This window comes from Hevea brasiliensis, chromosome 12 (assembly GCF_030052815.1).
Source record: "Hevea brasiliensis isolate MT/VB/25A 57/8 chromosome 12, ASM3005281v1, whole genome shotgun sequence".
NCBI lineage: Eukaryota > Viridiplantae > Streptophyta > Magnoliopsida > Malpighiales > Euphorbiaceae > Hevea > Hevea brasiliensis.
In genome coordinates, this window is record NC_079504.1 from 686237 (window position 1) to 705004 (window position 18768).

Here is an 18768-nt window from a genome sequence, read left to right on the forward strand (position 1 = left end):
CACATCACTCGGCATTAATTGTTCCACCAAAATTTCCTAATGCATTAGATTTAGACTCTCTTGTCAACAACCTAATAACTGTTAAAAAAATAAAGAGTAATGCTTCTTGTACCAACAATTATATATATAAATCTCTAAAAATTTAAATTTTCAAATTTTAGACCTAAAATTTTAAAAATCTAAATTTTGAAAAATTAAATTCTAAAAATTTAAACCCTAGACTCTAAAAAATTAAACCCTATGCTCTAAAATTCTAGAATTAAGTTTAAATTTTTAAAATTTAGATTTTTAAGATTTAGATTTTAAAATTTAAATTTTTAGGATTTAAAGTTTAAAGTTTATTGTTTAAATGTTTAAAATTTAAATTTTTAAGGTTTCGAGTTTAAAATTTTAAAATTTGAACTTTTTTAGGTTAATTAAGACGGTTGAGTCATGTTGCTATCCGGCCGAGCATTATTGCTAAAAAAAGGTGATAATTCATTTTTTTTATCAATTATAAATAAAAGTGTTAATATGTATGAAAATTAAAATTAAAAATATAAAAATGCAACCACAGATAGCTCAAACTCATATGATAAATCTTAAAAAAAAAAATCCATGATTTCTCGTATGCAAGAAAACGTATTGAATTTATTGATTAGTTTTGATATATTAAATAAATCTCTAATCAAAAGATATTTAAATTTTTTTCGGCATTGGGCTTTTTCCTGTTCTTGGACATGGCCTTCTTATATAGCGAGTCTACGGGTCATGGGCATCTTTTGCTCCGACAGCGTAATCGCAACTTATCAAGCACGCTCTAGTCCACTGTATACCCCAAATCAAACGGTTGTTCATCCGGTCCTACACTCTAACGTCATTGATCTCACTAAAGTAGTACTACGTGATAGAAATCAGAGGTAGAACCCATGTGCCATGATAAGGATGATCAGCACTATGTCACTCGACTGCTGGTATAGAAGGAAAAACCATAACTAGACGCCCTAGTCACATTTTCGGCGGGATCCAAAGTCTCAAAAAGTACCCGTCGATCGTCTCCGACTTCCCTTCAGGTGGGCACTACATTAATTTTCCTTCGCGGGTTTTATTGTCGCTTTCTAATTTATAGTGTGATTTTGCTCTTGAATCTGTAATACATTTCTCTTTGAGTTGTGTGTTCATTTTCCTCACTCAATCTGCTTGGTTCTCAGGAAAAAGAGTAAGAAATGGGAAATATTACCAAAAACTTTATTTATTTATTTATTTAACACTTTTGGCTATTATTTTTGTATCATTATTATTTTTTACTCTTTCCCCAAACCAAATGCTCGCCTCGTTTCTTAGATTTGCAGAAAGTTTGCAGATAGTTTTTGTGAAAGTTTAGTGTTGTTTTCACATATATAAGTTCCGATTAGGTGTGTTTTGTTGGGTTAATGTTTTGCGTTGCTGATTTTCAGATTATAATTTTGAGGATCTATATTCAAGCTGTCTTCATTTACGCTGTCTAATGGCGGTATGTTAGTCACTGGCTGTTTCTCAGCTCCCCTAACCCTTCTTTTCTTTTCATGGTGCACCTTGTAGCTTGACTTGTTATTTATTATTATTATTTTTTTATTCATAGGTTGAGAGAATTCTTAAAGATGAAGCTAGTGAAGAAAAAGGAGAGCGTGCCAGAATGGTGAGTTTTGTACTGGTTTGCATGGTAACCTTGATGCACGCGTTAAGTGATTCATCAAAGAATAATGTATATCACTCACAAAATTGTGAGAAAGTAACTTGTCTACGTTAGTTATTTTCCCTGCTATTTTACTAAATGATGCTTCTATTACATTCTGTCCATCATAATTTGAATATTTCCTTTTTAAGGCATCATTTGTTGGTGCAATGGCAATTGCTGACTTGGTCAAGACAACGTTAGGACCAAAAGGGATGGTATGCTTCTTTATTCATTATTATGTTGTCAATTTAGAAGGGTTGCTGATAATTTTTTTCTTTATTTTAGTATGCTACCTGCTTATCTGTTGTACCATGTATGCAGGACAAAATTTTGCAGTCAACAGGCAGAGGACGTGAAGTTACTGTTACAAATGATGGGGCCACCATCTTAAAGTCCCTTCATATTGATAACGCAGCTGCTAAAGTTCTAGTTGGTATCCTTCCATTGCTGCTTTGTCTTGCATATATTGTGGCTTATCTAGTTTTCTTTTCATATTTTTGAAAGTGAGTAAAGTCTTTGTGTCATTTGGGTGTGCCTATGATTTATTTGAAACTTGTTGCTTGTAGCTGGGGATTTTGTTGACAAAGACCTCTCTTGCAATCAATTTTAGTCTTTATATGAATCTTTACATGTTGCCTGAGCAAAGCCTAATTGCTAGCCAGTCCTTTCCTCTAGAGAAGATATAAAAAGTTGAAAATTTCTCCTCTCATATGGAGAATTTATCTGCAATTCTGCATATTGGAATTGAATACAGTGCAGCTAGCCGTGCTGCAAATTGTTGGAAATCATCAATAAATAAAACTAAGTACATAGCTCTCTATGATCTGATGGCAGTCTTACCTTGATGGAAATCATTATTTGATTGGTCAGACATTTCAAAAGTTCAAGATGATGAAGTTGGTGATGGAACAACTTCTGTTGTTGTTTTGGCTGGGGAGCTTTTGAGGGAGGCAGAAAAGCTGGTGGCCGCAAAGATTCACCCAATGACAATAATTGCAGGTTTTGCTATAAAATTTTGGTTTTGTGTTTCTTTGAGTTCTTCCTTCTCCTTTGCATTTACCCTTTTTATTATCACAGGGGTTCTTTAAACTTCCAATTGTTCATTGTCACCAAAATTTGGAACTATATTCTCCCTCATTTTTCTTATCTTGTGTACTTTATGGTGTTTCATGCTTTAATTCATGTAGTTGTTGGATATTGTGATTTTTTATCTTTCTTGCAAAATCAGAGTTTGAATATTGTGTTTCCATCATTATTCATATCAGATTTTATTATCCAGAGGATGACTAATCTTCCTCGCAATATTCTCCTTCATAATTCTATGTTTACCAAAAAAATGTTGGCAACTTTATTCTGTTTTGCATAGTGGTGGGCAAATTATATCAATGAAAACATCATGTAAGGTCCTGTATGCTGAATTGCTGATATGTATCAATGGTTGATGTGAAGACTGAATGTTATCATGCAATATTTTCCCTCTCTGTTGAAAACTTTCTACTTTGAATACTGTCAGTCATTAATGTGGTTTTTTATGATTGTAGATCCCAAATCTTTGAAAAGCCATTATTAATTCAAAACTTTGCTTTCCTAATGTGAGATATTACAATAGGGCATGTTTGACTGTTCAGGTTATCGAATGGCAGCAGAATGTGCCCGCAATGCTTTGTTGCAAAAAGTTGTGGACAACAAAGAGAATGAAGGTACTCATTATTTCTAAAATACTTAATGCCAACCTTTTCAGAAGTCTTGCATGCAAAATGTTGTTCATGGTGTTGCATTGTTTATTTAACTTTCTTTTTTTAAGTTTATGCCTCTGAAATTTTATTGAAATGAACTGGTGCAGAAGTTGATCTTATACTAATTTGTTTTACTGTGAAGTGCATCTATATATTTGCATGTTTATAATAATCTTGATCATGCGTATTATTGCTTGACTGGCTTTTTTGCCTGTATAATGTGTGTCATTATTGAATAACGCAGAAAAATTCAAGCTGGACTTGATGAAGATTGCAATGACCACTTTGAGTTCCAAAATTTTATCACAGGATAAGGAACATTTTGCAAAACTAGCTGTGGATGCTGTTTTGAGGCTAAAGGTGGACTATTATTTCATATATATTAAATTACTTTATATTATTATTATAATATTATTGTTGTTGTTGTTATTGTGGCATAACAGTAGTGGCTTTCATAATCCATCAAGTGCTATCATTATACTTGATGTTCAAAATTTATGCAATGCAGCAGGTTATTCTTGTTTTTTTCTTTTAGTGTACTTTGTGTACCAAATGACGGTGTGTTTTTTCAAAACACTATCTGTACTTAAACCTTTTTTTTCTCTTCCTTCCAAGATCTATTGTTTGTGCTTTGATCTTGTTTCAAATTGCTTTGACAATTTCTTCAATAATCAAAATGTTTATGTCCCTCTTCTTCTTCCTTGCCTCCTTTTTATTGATTTTGTCTTGTTTTGCTAATTGAAATGGCAGGGTAGTACAAACTTAGAGTCTATTCAAATTATCAAGAAGCCTGGGAGTTCACTGAAGGATTCTTTCTTGGATGAAGGGTGAGTATGTGGACATATTGAGTCTTATTTCATTTTGAGGTTTTCATGGTATGGCACATGAATTTCCATGCTTGAGTACTAAACATAGCCTTCTTTTTTGCTAATATGTAACTTCATAACCCGGAAGTTGTGTAAATTATTTTGCAACTTCTACAGTGTCTTTGTAGATCCATCTGTTTCTTGTAAACAGCCATACTATGATAGAACATGGGATGACATCTTTACCTAGTAGACCCAGGATGTATCATTCCATGTCACTAATCTACTGAGACCTGATAGGTTTTTCAATAGTTTAAATTGGGGTCTTTTGTTTCTTCAGATTTATTCTTGACAAAAAAATAGGTATTGGGCAACCAAAGCGCATAGAGAATGCAAAAATTTTGGTGGCAAATACTGCAATGGACACAGACAAAGTAAAGATCTATGGTGCACGTGTTCGTGTTGATTCAATGTCTAGGGTTGCTGATATTGAAGCAGCTGAGAAGCAAAAAATGAGAGAAAAGGTGGATAAGATAATAGCTCATGGGATTAACTGCTTTGTAAACAGGCAATTGATTTACAATTTCCCCGAGGAACTTTTTGCTAATGCTGGGATACTTGCAATTGAGCATGCTGATTTTGATGGGATTGAACGTCTGGCTTTAGTAACTGGTGGTGAAATTGCATCAACCTTTGATAATCCTGAGTCGGTTAAGCTTGGGCACTGCAAGCTTATTGAGGAAATCATGATTGGTGAGGACAAGTTGATCCACTTCTCTGGTGTTGCAATGGGTCAGGCATGTACTATTGTGCTGAGAGGTGCAAGGTAATTAGCTGAACTTTCCCTTTTAAATTTTATTCCAGCTTATATAATGATATTGAGGACAAGCTATGGTGCAACAAGATGGTTGCTCGTTTATGACTGAAAGGTCACAGGTTTGAGTTGTGGAAACAGGCTTTGCAAAAGGTAGGGAGAATGGAATGGAGAAGGCTGAATGCTATAGATGACCCTACCCCAACCTTCATAAAGTAGGAAGCCTGTTTTATGGGATGCCTTTTTTTTAATATAATGATATACGCAATTGGACTGCACTATTATGATACTTGTGGTTTCTAGTTCAGAAAGAAATTGCCCTTTTCCTTGGAGTTTATCCCCAACTATGCCAGGGATATGGGATAACAAATGTCCAGTTTTGAGGCTTGGGGCCTAACCTTGTGCACTTCGTGTCTTGATTATGTTTTTCTGTTAGATTGCTCTAAATTTGAAATCCTTCATTTTTTGCCCTCCACTTTTCTTATGGATTTTACTAATTCCAAATACATAAATATCTAGCAAATTTAAACAATGGACTTAGCCCAAAACCAATCTAACAGATGGTCAGATATTTTCATTTGCCTTTAATCCAAACATAAATAGCACTTCTTTTGTTTATAATGTGTCATTATCTCTGGCAGCCATCATGTGCTTGATGAGGCAGAAAGATCTCTCCATGATGCCTTGTGTGTGCTGTCTCAGACAGTCAATGACAGTAGGGTTTTGCTTGGTGGTGGATGGCCCGAGATGGTGATGGCAAGGGATGTGGATGAGCTGGCTCGAGTAACTCCGGGGAAGAAGTCCCATGCTATTGAAGCATTCTCAAGGGCACTTGTTGCAATTCCAACTATCATTGCAGATAATGCTGGTTTAGACAGTGCTGAACTTGTAGCACAGCTCCGAGCAGAGCACCAGAAGGAGGGTTGCGCAGCAGGGATTGATGTTATCACTGGATCTGTAAGTACTAGGAATGGAAAGTTTAGGTATATTTAAGTGGTCGTGTGCTTCAGTTCCCAGTGATGTATGGATTCTGTAATGGTACCTGAAATGCAATACCCTCTGGTTATTTACATTCACAGGACTATTGAAACAAAAAAAATCTCTTAGTAGTGCTAAGCATTGGTGTCTTGGAAGATTGGACACAAATTTTTGTTGGCTGTTCTATGGCAATTTTGTTGCTTGGACTAGATGCCTGAGTTTTAATAACAATGTACTAAATTTCCATTTCTCGACTCCTAACATCTTGCAAATCTTGCAGGTGGGAGATATGGCTGAGCTCGGCATTTCTGAAGCTTTTAAAGTTAAGCAGGCCATACTACTCTCTGCAACTGAGGCTGCTGAAATGATTCTCAGAGTGGACGAAATCATTACTTGTGCCCCAAGAAGGAGAGAAGACAGAATGTGAAAACTAGGACGTTTTTTCTGGACAAGGACATTTGTTGTAATGCTCTCGGTTTTCTTGGCATTTGCGAGGCATCAGTACCGCATTGATATTAATTTCACCGAGGATTCCTCTTGATTTTTTTGAGCTTCAGTTGTGTTCCGGAAACGCAGCCATTGTTACCGAATTCTTGCATTTTGGAATTAATAGCAATTATATCTCGAGTGTTTTATGATGCATAGTGCATGATAGGCCAAAATTGGTGATATCTTAATTCTGATTCTGCTGAATGGCGCGTACGACCTAGTTATGGCTCTCTGAGTTGTGAAATTGTTCTACGTGTAACTCGTTATTTTAAGGTGCTAGTTCAGTGGTCAGACTCTTTAGTTTTATGAGTTTTATTTTGTATATTGATGCGGAATCGGCCATGGTACGGATTGAAATTTATTAAAATCAAGTTAGTTAAAGTGGATATTGAATTGAATCAAATCAAAATTGAAACTTAAAATGGGTGCTGAGGGATTTTATGATTTGGTTTAAGGGATGATTGTTATTTTTTTTTTTTATTATTTAATAAAAGCACAATTGTTAGGTTATATGGTGAGATTTTTTTTAAGGTTGTTTTCTATTTTCTCACACTTCCTATACTTAAAATAATAATAATAATTAGACTACCTATACATTTGATATGTGTGTACTTCACAAATAATTATGTGGGTTGCGGAGATTTATTTTCATTGATGGAAAATATAAGAGTATTCTATATTTTTTTTTAGCTTTAAATTAAAATTATCAATTTAAATTTAAAATCGTCTCTTGCTAACCCTATGAAGATATGCCTTTATTAAAATTGTTGTGTGTTTTAACTTCAAAAAAATATCAAAAAGGATGAAGTCATTTCTTTATATAGAAATTTTTAAAAAAATTATAAAAAAAATTAAATTCTTGAATTACTCCGATGGGTGCAATTCGGAACTAGAGCATGATCCTCGAGCGCACGATTAATACAGAAAGGGAAATTTTTTTTTATCTAGATGATGCATGTGAATTAGAGATTGATTTTGATAGTCGTAAGGTGGTATTTTTAATAACAATTTAATGTACTTATTTCTTATTTTTACGTTTAATTTTTTTTTATTGATTAAGGCATTTTTTAATTTTTATTTTACTGTTCTTTTCGTATGCTGGACATACTGTAAAGTGAAATTATTTTCAAATTGTCACACATTAATCACTATACAAAACCCACTTAGATTAATTTTTACCCATTATTATTTCTCTCAACGGTAAAAATTTATATTGTATAAAGAAAAAACTCATTCATGATTCATTTTTTATTTATTAAAAAATAAAACTTAAAAGTACTTAAGTTATTAAAAAAATTAAGAATAAAAAGTCATTTTCAAAATAATTTAAATATCTTAATTTTCAAAAAGAAAAAAACTTTAATTATTTCATTATATTTGCATCCATCATTTTTTTAATTGTAGGTAAATAATTTTTTCATATTTTAATTGTTTAAAAATAAAATGATTCATTTAAAATTCAATTACTAGAATATTATATAAATTAAAACAATATAACTTACTTGAACGAATTTTGCTATGATTGTTCTTTTGACTTTATTTTTTAAAATAAAAATTAATTTTAACTTAAAATAATTTATGATTTACAAATTAATTTAAATTTAATTTAAAACAACTTTTATATAATTATATAATAAACAACTTAAATCTGTTCCAATTCAAAATAATTCAATTGAACATCATCTAAAAAGTAACACAAGAGAAAAAGGGAGAGAAAAATAATGAAAAAAAATATATTTAAAAAAAAATAAAAAAATTAAAAATTTAATTCTCTTATTTTATAAGAAAAAATTATGAGAATTTATTTATTTATTTAATATGAATATAATAATAAAAATAGAGTAATTTTACCTCTTTATTTTTTCTAAATCAAAACATGAAAAATAAATAAATCATTTCATTTTTTTTTTAGGAAGGAAATAGGATAAATAAAAAAAATTATGAGATTTCTGAAAACCATTTTATTTTCTGTCTAAATTGAGAAAAAAAATATTTTTCCTAATAATTATTTTTTAATATAATTTTATTTTTTCAATATAAGCTGAATAATAAGATAAACAAATCACTTTTTTTTCCTCTTGCCTTCTATATAAAAAGAATTTATATGGAAAATAATGACCCCTTTCCTTATAATTTCAGTTACTTTTTTTTTTTTCTCAATTTTTCATTAAACAAAACAGTTAAAAATAATTCAAATCCAAACTCCGAATCAGACCGACCCGTTTACCACTAGCTAACTACTCTGCCTCGATTGTCGTTCCAAGTTGCGTGCCCAATTTTCCAACAATTGATAATTTACAGGTCTCCCTTAGCTCAGATATGATTATACAGTCTCAACTTTCATAGTTTCTTGTTTTACGACTTGAAAAGATAACGCCTCTAATGGCAGAGCGTTCACAGTTCGATCATGATCGCGTTCTTGCTCATAAATTCCCTGAGGTATTTTCTCTTTGATATGTGAAATTATTCTTTTTAGGATTCTATCTTCTAACATTTCCCTCCTTTTTTTTTTTTTTTGCATATCGTGGCAGTCAACGTACGTTTATACCGAAAGGTAGAGCTCTTGTGTTTTACTTGCTTTTAGATGCTAAAATTTCAAGGGTTTTTTTTCTTGAATTGGTAAATAGAAGCAAGATATTTCCGCAGAGATGCAGCAATTTATGCCTTGGGCGTTGGAGCTTGTGGTCGCGATGCCATTGATGCTGACGAGCTCAAATATGTTTATCATGAAAATGGGCAGCAATCTATTCAGGTATTTTATTGCTTGTTGATTCAGTTGGTTTAATTATGTAGAGTGACATTTTGTGTCAATTATTTATAAATAATTCATCTAATCAAAATCACCAATTCTGTGAGCTCGCCCTGTTGGTATCAAAAGAAGTCTGAAGTAGTTGTAGTTTTTGTCTTATTATCTATGGTTTCTGTTTTCATGTTATGTTAGTTTTTACCATCATATTTCTGGGTTTGTACTTTGTAGGTCTTGCCAACATTTGCTGCTCTACTTTCACTTGGATCGATGACAAATGGTATAGATTTGCCTGGCCTGCAGTAAGTACTATTGCATTTGAGTGTGTGAAGGTTTCCTTCCTACGTTTAATTTTCTTAATATTTATTGAATTCTATTTAGGCTCATATATATTTCTCCTAAATGAATTGTTATCTTGGTGAATACCTTATGCTTTTCTAGATATTTTCATAATTTTATTGTACCAAAAGAGAACTCATGTGCATTTTCTGGTTTTAATTCTAACAGATATGATCCACGTCTTCTTCTGCATGGACAGCAATATATAGAACTGTATAGGCCATTTCCATCAAGTGCATCGGTAAGTTTTCTTTGCTGATTGCCCATTTGAATATAAGTACTTGGTGAATTTTGCACCTTATTTTTTTCCAACATTTTGTTTGCTTCTAGTCATTTAGTTTTTGTAATTGAGTAATTTATTCCATTCCTGATGCAGATACAAAATAAAGTTAGTCTCGCTGGATTGCATGACAAAGGTTTGTGTTCATTATAGGAGACACTTTCAACTGAAAACCTTGTTGCTGCACACATTTACTTTGGTGCGAAGCCCATGGTAGTATAGTTTCAAATGCTCAACATGTCCTGAACTCACATGTAGAATTAGTATGAATTAGTGGTTTATCTCACAGGTCATAGTTTTGGGTTGGGAACGTAAATGAAAGTAAAAATCTCACAGATCTTGAAACAAGTCTATCTGGAAGTTCACACCCATTTCATGAAATGTAGTAGAAGTACAGTTATTGACATTGTATATGATAATTGTTTCTCCTAATAATTCAGGTAAGGCAGCTATTGTTGAGATTGAAACAAAAAGTTATGAGAAAGAGTCTGGTGAATTATTATGCATGAACAGGTGAGTGCATTCTTAAAATATCCAATTCTTCACTGCAATGTTATTGATCTTAGATGAGATACTATTTGTTTTGCACTCTGCAGATCAACTATTTTTCTTCGAGGTGCTGGTGGCTTCTCAAACTCAACTCGCCCATATTCTTACTCCAATTATCCAAACAACCAGGTTGCAGCTGCTAAAATTCCAAAAAGTCAACCTTTTGCAGTATTTGAAGATCTTATTCAACCATCTCAGGCAAGCAGTACAGTTCCCGTTACTGCCAGAACAGAAATTTGCAGTGATTAAAATTGAAGGCACACTGTTAATTGTTTCAATTTATATGCTACTTTCACATGAAACTATAGTGAAATTTGGGATAATAAACATGGAGAGGGAAAGAAGTGCTACCCTTTCTAGCTGGCAATATTGGTGACCAAGAGAACATATATCATGCGCATTTTTTAAAATAAATTTTCCTATGGTTTTGCTATTTTAAAAGGTGTGATGCTTGATGCTGACTATTACTTCAAAGTTTGGCAAGCACTGAGAGCATAGTACTTCCTTTAATTGGGTGAAAGCTTATGATGAAACCTGACTTGCTGTCTTCATCATTTCTGCTTCTATTGAACTCTTAATAGTGCATTAAACTAGTAACTCATGTTTCTTTATCTTTAATAAATTTGTGATATTGCCAGCACTACATTAAAGTTACTTCTTGATGTTCTCACATATATGGCTCACAATTTCAAAGGCCTAGTCTCAGTGGTTTCTTAAGGAGTTTACTTTTATTCCTTCTCCATTTAGATTGTGCATTTGAGATATCTATTCTTGATTTTGTCTTTCTCCTCTTTTTTTTAGGCATTGTTATATAGGCTATCTGGTGATTATAATCCTCTCCATTCAGATCCTATGATTGCTAAAGTTGCGGGGTAGGTATACCTGTCAATGTCAATCTCCTTATGGCTATGATTTTGCGAGTATGGCTTTCCTTTCATTTACCTTTTGACATAGTGGCCGCTTTGCATTGTTTTTATTTCTATATTCATTCGGCATCCACATACACCCTGAACTTTGATTTAATCTATGTTCCAAAGGAAACACAAAATATTTGATCTAATCTTGTGTTATCTCATGGTGAAGATTCTCCTGTCCAATATTGCATGGGCTATGCACACTTGGATTTGCAGTTAGGGCCATCATCAAATGCATTTGTAGAGGAGATGCAACCATTGTTAAGAACATATTTGGGCGATTCCTTTTACATGTGTACCCTGGTGAAACCTTGATCACTGAAATGTGGCTTGATGGTTTGAGGTGGATGCATTTCCTTTTAAACGATGATTTTGTTTGTTTACTTATATTTTTGTGTTCCTTTGACGTTTACTGAGATGGGTATTATTATCTGCAGGGTTATATATCAGGCAAAGGTAAAAGAAAGAAACCGGGCAGTTTTGTCAGGCTTTGTGGGCCTCCATCATTTAACATCATCGCTGTAAATTAATTTCGTAGGTATCAAACAAGAGGATTTGACTCTCTAAATTTATTTCTTAAATAATGGTTGCTAGACCTTATCATTGCAAGAGAGAATTTGCTTGTTAAAGGAATAAGAATAGCTTTCATGGTGTTCAAGAAAAGCGTGAACTGTGGTTTTATTACAGATTTACGGTGATCCTCTTATTTTCATTCCAGATAAACAAATTTTATCGATACAATTACAAAGATCTTTGCTTCTATTCTGCCCTAGATGTCTGTCCATTGAAAATGTTGATTCATTTGCCCACTAGTAAATATTTTCTTGGCAAATGCTATGCTCTGCTCTAGCATGGATGATAAGCTTTTGTTCAAACCTGAATTGTACGTTTTGTGTATGACTTGCTTTTGACCGAACCTGGACTGATGGAAGTATATTTAACTACAGTAAATGAGGATTTTTTTTAATAATTTTTTATATATATTTTGATCAAATTCTTTTTAAATAAAAAATTTTCAATCATCACATGAATTAAGTGGCTGAATATACTATTTTACAAAAAAAATCTCCTGTTATTTAAAACTTTTAAAATGTCTTATGATATATTATAATTTATATAAAGTGAAATTAAGATATTTTTAAAATTTTTCAAACCATAGAGTATGAATTTTAATTGTACTAACATAAATTTTAATTGTGTTAATATGATAATCTATTAATTAAAATTTGAAAATATTTTAATTTCATTTTATAGAAATTAAAGTATTACGGTCAAATGAGCTCATCTAGTGGATTATACGAATTGGATTAAATGGAAAAACAGACTTAAAATTCTTTTTTACTTGAGTTGGGCACGATGGATATTTGAGTTGGATTCTATTATCATTTAGGAGATTTGAAATGTTTCTTTGAAGAATTTTCATTATAGAAATAATATCTTTTAAAAAATATTACTTTTTTATATGTTTAAAGTGAAATAATAACTTTACTAAAAAAATAAATAATAACTGTTATAAATTATCATATGAAATATGATACATAGTAATTTTTAAGGTATTAAAAATTTAATATTTAAGAATTATATATTTTTTTTACTAAATTTTAATTAAAATTAAATTTAAGACTTCCATGGTTTTAAATGCTCAGGTATGAGCTTATTTGATTATGGAAACTGTATTGACATTGTGTAAAACAGTAAAAGGTAAAAACAAAGCTCATCATATGATTGCATTAGTTACTTGATTTCGTAATTTAATCGGACGGATGGCTCAAAGACAGAGACACGGCGTATCCTGTTCGTAGTTTGATTCCACGGTCAAGATCTAGGTGCTTAAGTGTTTTGTACAAAGCTAACTGTGTTTTGCATATATACACACAAATATCAGTTCCCCCACTTCTCCTACTCCCACAGACATCAACTGCTCATTCCGCGCCAAGGAGCCAGTGTCGCCAATTGCCTTCGCCGGAGAACTGTTTTCAAATGTCTAGCGAGAGTGAAGCTGCGGACGTTAACTCCTACACGGCCTTCGGTGGCGAGGACATGCAACTCTTCAGAGATGCTGTTCGTTCTTTGCCTTCTCACGTCGTAAAGGACTTGCTATCCATTGGGGTTCGTCACCTTTCTAATGATCCAAACATTTTAGTATATTGCTTAATTAGGGTTTTTCATTGTATCTCTACTATCGAACAGCTTTTAGTATTCAGTTTCGTAAATTCTGTTTCCGCTTTCTTATTGAATTATTGTCATGGTTTGAGACAGAAGCTGACTTCGAAACTAACCAAATGGACTCGTTTACTTGTTTGTTTGATTGCCGAGAAAACATGAGAAAAGACGATTTAAATGATTAATTGGCATATTCTAAGTAGTTGACAGTTTAATGGTGGTTGTAAGATTTTGGAGTATTCTGTTCCTTTGGTTTTCCTTGCGAGTTCTTGGTACTGAATATGAGGACTAGGGTTTTCAAAGCGTCCATTTGGCACCGGGTTTTCTTTGAAATTTCGCTTCATTTCCCTTGGTGATGCCAATTTGGTACTTTGAAGTAGGACAGTTAAGAACTGCAATAACTACATTGATTCTGTGGTCAACTTGGAAATAGTGATTCTATATGAATGTCATTTTAAGGTCCTAAATTAAGCACTTCTTTCAGGTATGCATGAGATGCATCTTTCGGCTGTTTGGGATGCATGGACATGTTTATTCTTGCTCTTCTCCCTCATCGTTAGTTATGTGTGCTATTCTTGGAGAGCCATCATGTCCAGAAGAGCATATGGCAGTATCCAGCTTGAAAGGAGACGAAGACAAGAAAGATCCTTCTTCATCTGATGATTCAGAAGTTGAGCCAGAAATATGCAGCATTTGTTTGGGTATCTTGCAGTTCATTTACTATGATGCTAAAGGAATGCTGGTGAAAAAAAGAAGTGCTATTAGCTTAGCTCTATCAATTTCTGAACAGATAAAGAAAGAGGGTAATCAGCTTGATAGCTTTTCTCTTGAAGTCTCCATACCACCAGTTATCCAGGAAAATGAACATAATATTCAGTAAGTGTTCTTCTGCCATGAATACTTTTGATGTTTACTGATTTTGAAGCTGTAGATCATGTTAGATATGTCAAAAATTTCAAGGTTTTTGATCTTTCGATTATACATTCCTTTCATATGTATATTTTGAAACTTCCACATTGAATTGATAGGATGTGCTGAAGTTTGTGGGATCTTTTTTCATTTGTGGGAAATTCTAGGGTGACTTTATTTTTAATAAAAGAAACTTTGTAACTCACTACCCTTGATGAATTGTCTACAATCCTGTGGTCAATAAAGCAATGTACAGACTAAGTTGCCATATAGGCAGCATGTTTCATATGCACATAATGATTTGTCAGTTCTTGATAACCTGGTTTATGTATTATAATAAAAATGAGCAAATCCTAAGAATCATTGGTTTGATTACTATTATCTGTGTTCCTAGAGTGGTTGATCTCTGTTTCATTCCTTTTGGAAGCTTTCTTTTTTGAATAATTCTTAAACTATAACTGCTAAAAAAATGAAAATATTTCTTTCTGTTTCTGCATTTTGTAGTTTGTATATGAAAAGGAAGTACCGATCAGAGCTATGGTTCGAAGAAAGACTTTCTAAATGCATTTCTACAAAGGAAGCCTTGAAGTTTGCAATGGCAAATCTGCTTGAAAAAGTTTTGGTAAGTGATTGTAGGTATTCTCCATGGCCTCTTCACTTGACCAAATTTATTTCTAAGTTATGTATTGTTATTCCCTTTTACTGTGATTTCTATAGCAGTATTCCCTTCACTATGAGACATATCACTTGGGTAACAGCTTCTAATTATGAGGGTTAAGTGAGTAGTCAGCTCTATAACAATCAACTTTAGTGATTGGACAATCATTTCTTATTTTACATTAAAAATTGAGGTGTTTCTGGTGGAAATAAAAAAAATTGGATTTCTTACTTGTATATCTTAATTATTAGTCTTTATTTCATGAGAAAATGTGTACAAATTTTTGCTCTGCATGAAGCAGGAATATACCATGCTTTGAAAAAAGAATGAAGTTTTCAACTTTAGTTTGAAAATTCTGTAGAGAGTGCAATGATTTCACTTTCCGATAATCATTCATTGAATTGAAGCTTTGCAGGATGTAAAATCTGGTCCAAGCTCTTGTCGTATCCGTTTGACATATGCCCAAACTAAGCCATCAAGTATGGTTCCAAATTTAGCGGCAGGAGGTGAAGGTTGCAAGAGAAGAAAAACAGGTATGCAAATTTTTTGATATGCATATAAAATGCAGTTACTGGATCTGCAGCACTGAATTGATATTTTCTACAGATCTTTGAAAGCACAGTTGTTTCTAATTCCCTAACCTGATTTGAAATTTTGACACTGACGTAACATCATTAATTTATGCAGTTGCTAATCCTGGTTTCGACTCTGTCAATAATAAGTTAGTGGATGCTAGCAATGAATGTTTTGATTTCTCTACAACCAACAGAAATGCTTTAGGTGAGAGTTCTACTAATGGTCTGGAAGACCATGAATCTTCTGAGTGCATCATCTTCCCCAAGGATAAGGTAATTCCGCATCATGTTTCTGCTTCGGTCTCTCTACTCAGATGGGGTTTGCTCTAGTTGCTATAAAGTACAAATCATCAATTTATTTTAACTATCTTGGAACTTCAAGTCTGAATTTTGAAATTCACGGTCTTCAAAATCATGAATAGTCTATTATTCATTTAGATCAAAAGAAATGAACACGGCAACTGCTATTCAATGCTTGAGATGAAATACCCTGTAGCTACAAGTTGGCAATTTGACTTTTCCAATATCAACTGTATTATGATTAGTAGTAGATTATTTTTTTTTTCAAATGGTTTTCTTACTGGGTTTGTGTTATATACGTTTCCAGGTCAATGAACCCTGCCATTTGGTGTTTCTTTACTACAGGACACCTATATACATTGGTGGAAGATACCTGAAGGTAGTTGAATATTACTTGAAAATTTCTTAACATGCCAATATCATAGTAAACAAGAATTTTCTTTGTATATGGGCTCAGGTATACTACATTTATGATTTAACATACATGTGGCACACAGTTTAAAATGAAAAATCACTTCTATGTTGACTTTTCACCTCTTTTGCAATTTTCAATAAATGTTTCTGCTTTATATATTATAGTTCTCGAGGAATGTGAGTCAAACACGTTGGATCATTGATGATGAAAGAATGGGAGAAGCATCTGTCGAGGTACCAACTGTTACTGCTGATCATGATTATCTTCCTAATGGAAAGATGTTCTTACAGAAAGATGAATGAAAGACTAACTGGTTTTCTTCTTGTTCTGCATAGGAGATAATAGGTGGCAACATCCTTCCCGCGTGTCATGGTGACAGTTACAAGTTTCATGCTGCTGGTAGAGAGGATATCGATGTATAGAAGATCTGCTCTCTTATTTATGCATTTTGATTAAATGAATCGTGTTTTGATCTATGAAATTATTGGTTCTAGGTTCGAATGCTGGGTTCAGGCAGGCCTTTCCTGGTTGAGATACAAAATGCCCGCCAAGTCCCATCTGAGGCTCTTGTGAAAGAAATAGAGACTAAGATAAATAACTTAAATACTAAATTGGTGAGATGCTTACCAAATTCAATTCAAGGATGTGTTTTCTTTATATTTTCAACAAGAAACATGTTCTTTATGCAGGTTGCAGTTAAAAATCTTAAAATGGTAGCCAATGAGGGCTGGACTCTGATGCATGAAGGGGAAGCAGAAAAGCAGGTCTTCTTCTATATATATGTTATCCCCTTTTGGCTTGTATTACTTTATGCTGATATAAAAGCGTATGCTTTGGGGAAATTAAACTTACAATTGTATTTTCTTGCAGAAGCAATATTGTGCGCTAGTGTGGATTTCTCGCCCACTTGAAGATCAAGACTTGCAGTCAATTGCTTCCCTCAAGGACTTGGTGAGTTTTTCCTGTGAGCTTGACTTCCCTTCCCTTTTTTTTTGTTCCTTTGTTTTTTCTGCATTTCTAATCCAGTTAACAAAAGATGCAACCTTAACCTTTTTATGATTTTCCTCAAGCCTTCTACACTTGCATCAACCAGATTTAGTATTAATAATTTTGTAGGTTAGCTGTTCTTGTTATCCATTTATTTGCTGAAGATTTATGCAAGTGCTTAACTTTTGGGCCCTTATCACTGTGCAGCAAATTTTGCAGAAAACCCCAATTAGGGTGCTTCACCGTCGGAGTCCATTAGAACGTGAAAAGATTATACATTGGTTGGAGCATTTTCAATTACATAGCGTTGTGTTATTCTTGCTTGTTTATTAGTCTATGTTCACAATCGTCTAACAGGCACTTCCCCATTTCTCAATTCTAGGATGAAAATAGAAACAATTGCTGAGAGCTCTCAATATTTTCTTTTGCATCTATGTACCCAGGTAACCCCTTCCTCTTGTAATTCTAATAATATATTTGGATACATTCTATCATAGTTAAAAATATTTGATTTCCAAGCAATGTTAATATTCTTCCTTAAGTCTGGACGCATGGAATGAACTGGTATTTATGGACTGAGGTACAACGATGAATTTAAGTTGAGGTGTGGATTTGCAACTGTGCAATTTAAGTTGAGGTGTGGTATTTTCCATAAATATGTACAACGATGAATTTAAGTTGAGGTGTGGATGTGCAACTGTGCAATTTTTAAAATTGCTATGATTTGCAATTGCACAATCAAAGTGAAATAGCAATGGACATTTGAAATATTTGCTGAAGCACTATATAACAGAATGATGACGTATGAGCTGTTTCTGTTATCCATTTAATGCAATGCGCTAATGATAATTGTTGAAACACAGGCTGGGACATATATCAAAGAATTTGTACATGGGGATCTAGGGCGTACATGTCCAAGGTAAGCTAAAAAATGTATAATCATTTTTCATCTGTTAGATCATAGGAAGCTTATACCATAATCTCATTACTTTTTTGCATGAATTTTTTCCCACTTTCTATGAAAAGATACCAATGAAAGCATGAATAAGTGGCATTTTGGGTGTTTGCTCCTCTCTCTCTCTCTCTCTCTTTCAGATTTCTAACTTTTTTTTTTTTGGAATTTAAATCAACTTGTCTCTTTGGCAGCATTGGATCAATTCTAGGATGCAGAGCAGAGATCCTCCAACTCGATGTTACTGATGTGAAAATGGACTGTTTCCTGGTCGAATGAGTTGGTTGCCATTATATTGAGACTGGTTTTGCCTGTCGAACTAGTCCTTTGACTACTTTCCATCTGCTATTTTTGAGGTTTGAAGATGTTTTTGCGTTCAATATTAGGGGCAATTTTTTTACTATGTTCACGAAACCATCAAGGAATCCATGTCTGCTACTTTTTCCATCCCCTGGTGCTTTT

The 18768-nt window shown here is 33.2% G+C and overlaps 3 protein-coding genes across 3 annotated transcripts; all 3 read left to right on the plus strand.

Annotated features, from left to right (window-relative positions):
* Positions 1 to 902: 902 nt before the first annotated feature.
* On the plus strand, positions 903 to 6668 carry LOC110636110 (T-complex protein 1 subunit beta). The gene is made up of 12 exons (XM_021785665.2): positions 903 to 1052; positions 1437 to 1492; positions 1601 to 1657; positions 1846 to 1911; positions 2018 to 2129; positions 2567 to 2695; positions 3325 to 3396; positions 3677 to 3792; positions 4183 to 4259; positions 4579 to 5064; positions 5694 to 6009; positions 6311 to 6668. Exons 2-12 carry the CDS (start codon positions 1487 to 1489, stop codon positions 6455 to 6457), a joined length of 1584 nt encoding a protein of 527 aa, XP_021641357.2. The 5' UTR covers positions 903 to 1052; positions 1437 to 1486; the 3' UTR covers positions 6458 to 6668.
* Positions 6669 to 8755: 2087 nt separating this feature from the next.
* LOC110636119 (enoyl-CoA hydratase 2, peroxisomal) lies at positions 8756 to 12119 on the plus strand. Its single transcript, XM_021785673.2, has 11 exons — positions 8756 to 8958; positions 9051 to 9073; positions 9166 to 9271; positions 9497 to 9567; positions 9773 to 9845; positions 9981 to 10020; positions 10325 to 10397; positions 10481 to 10631; positions 11235 to 11305; positions 11517 to 11690; positions 11785 to 12119. The coding sequence occupies exons 1-11, from the start codon at positions 8902 to 8904 to the stop codon at positions 11870 to 11872; spliced, it is 927 nt and encodes a 308-aa protein (XP_021641365.2). The 5' UTR covers positions 8756 to 8901; the 3' UTR covers positions 11873 to 12119.
* A 991-nt stretch (positions 12120 to 13110) lies between these two features.
* Positions 13111 to 18753, plus strand: LOC110636104 (uncharacterized). Its single transcript, XM_021785659.2, has 15 exons — positions 13111 to 13456; positions 13995 to 14386; positions 14924 to 15041; positions 15493 to 15610; positions 15765 to 15925; positions 16260 to 16331; positions 16532 to 16600; positions 16703 to 16783; positions 16862 to 16981; positions 17057 to 17131; positions 17238 to 17318; positions 17562 to 17635; positions 17737 to 17797; positions 18218 to 18273; positions 18501 to 18753. The coding sequence occupies exons 1-15, from the start codon at positions 13328 to 13330 to the stop codon at positions 18583 to 18585; spliced, it is 1692 nt and encodes a 563-aa protein (XP_021641351.2). The 5' UTR covers positions 13111 to 13327; the 3' UTR covers positions 18586 to 18753.
* Positions 18754 to 18768: the final 15 nt, after the last annotated feature.

What these genes read in the sequence shown, in the direction of transcription:
- LOC110636110 (XM_021785665.2), top strand. An exon ending in AAGGAGAGCGTGCCAGAATG is followed by an intron (nt 1,658 to 1,845) that starts GTGAGTTTTGTA and finishes TTCCTTTTTAAG; the next exon opens with GCATCATTTGTTGGTGCAAT. An exon ending in ATTGTGCTGAGAGGTGCAAG is followed by an intron (nt 5,065 to 5,693) that starts GTAATTAGCTGA and finishes TATCTCTGGCAG; the next exon opens with CCATCATGTGCTTGATGAGG.
- LOC110636104 (XM_021785659.2), top strand. Translation starts at nt 13,328, where the DNA reads ATGTCTAGCGAGAGTGAAGCTGCGGACGTTAACTCCTACACGGCCTTC. An exon ending in AGGACTTGCTATCCATTGGG is followed by an intron (nt 13,457 to 13,994) that starts GTTCGTCACCTT and finishes CACTTCTTTCAG; the next exon opens with GTATGCATGAGATGCATCTT. An exon ending in ATCTGCTTGAAAAAGTTTTG is followed by an intron (nt 15,042 to 15,492) that starts GTAAGTGATTGT and finishes GAAGCTTTGCAG; the next exon opens with GATGTAAAATCTGGTCCAAG.
- LOC110636119 (XM_021785673.2), top strand. Translation starts at nt 8,902, where the DNA reads ATGGCAGAGCGTTCACAGTTCGATCATGATCGCGTTCTTGCTCATAAA. An exon ending in ACGTACGTTTATACCGAAAG is followed by an intron (nt 9,074 to 9,165) that starts GTAGAGCTCTTG and finishes ATATTTCCGCAG; the next exon opens with AGATGCAGCAATTTATGCCT. An exon ending in CATTTCCATCAAGTGCATCG is followed by an intron (nt 9,846 to 9,980) that starts GTAAGTTTTCTT and finishes TTCCTGATGCAG; the next exon opens with ATACAAAATAAAGTTAGTCT.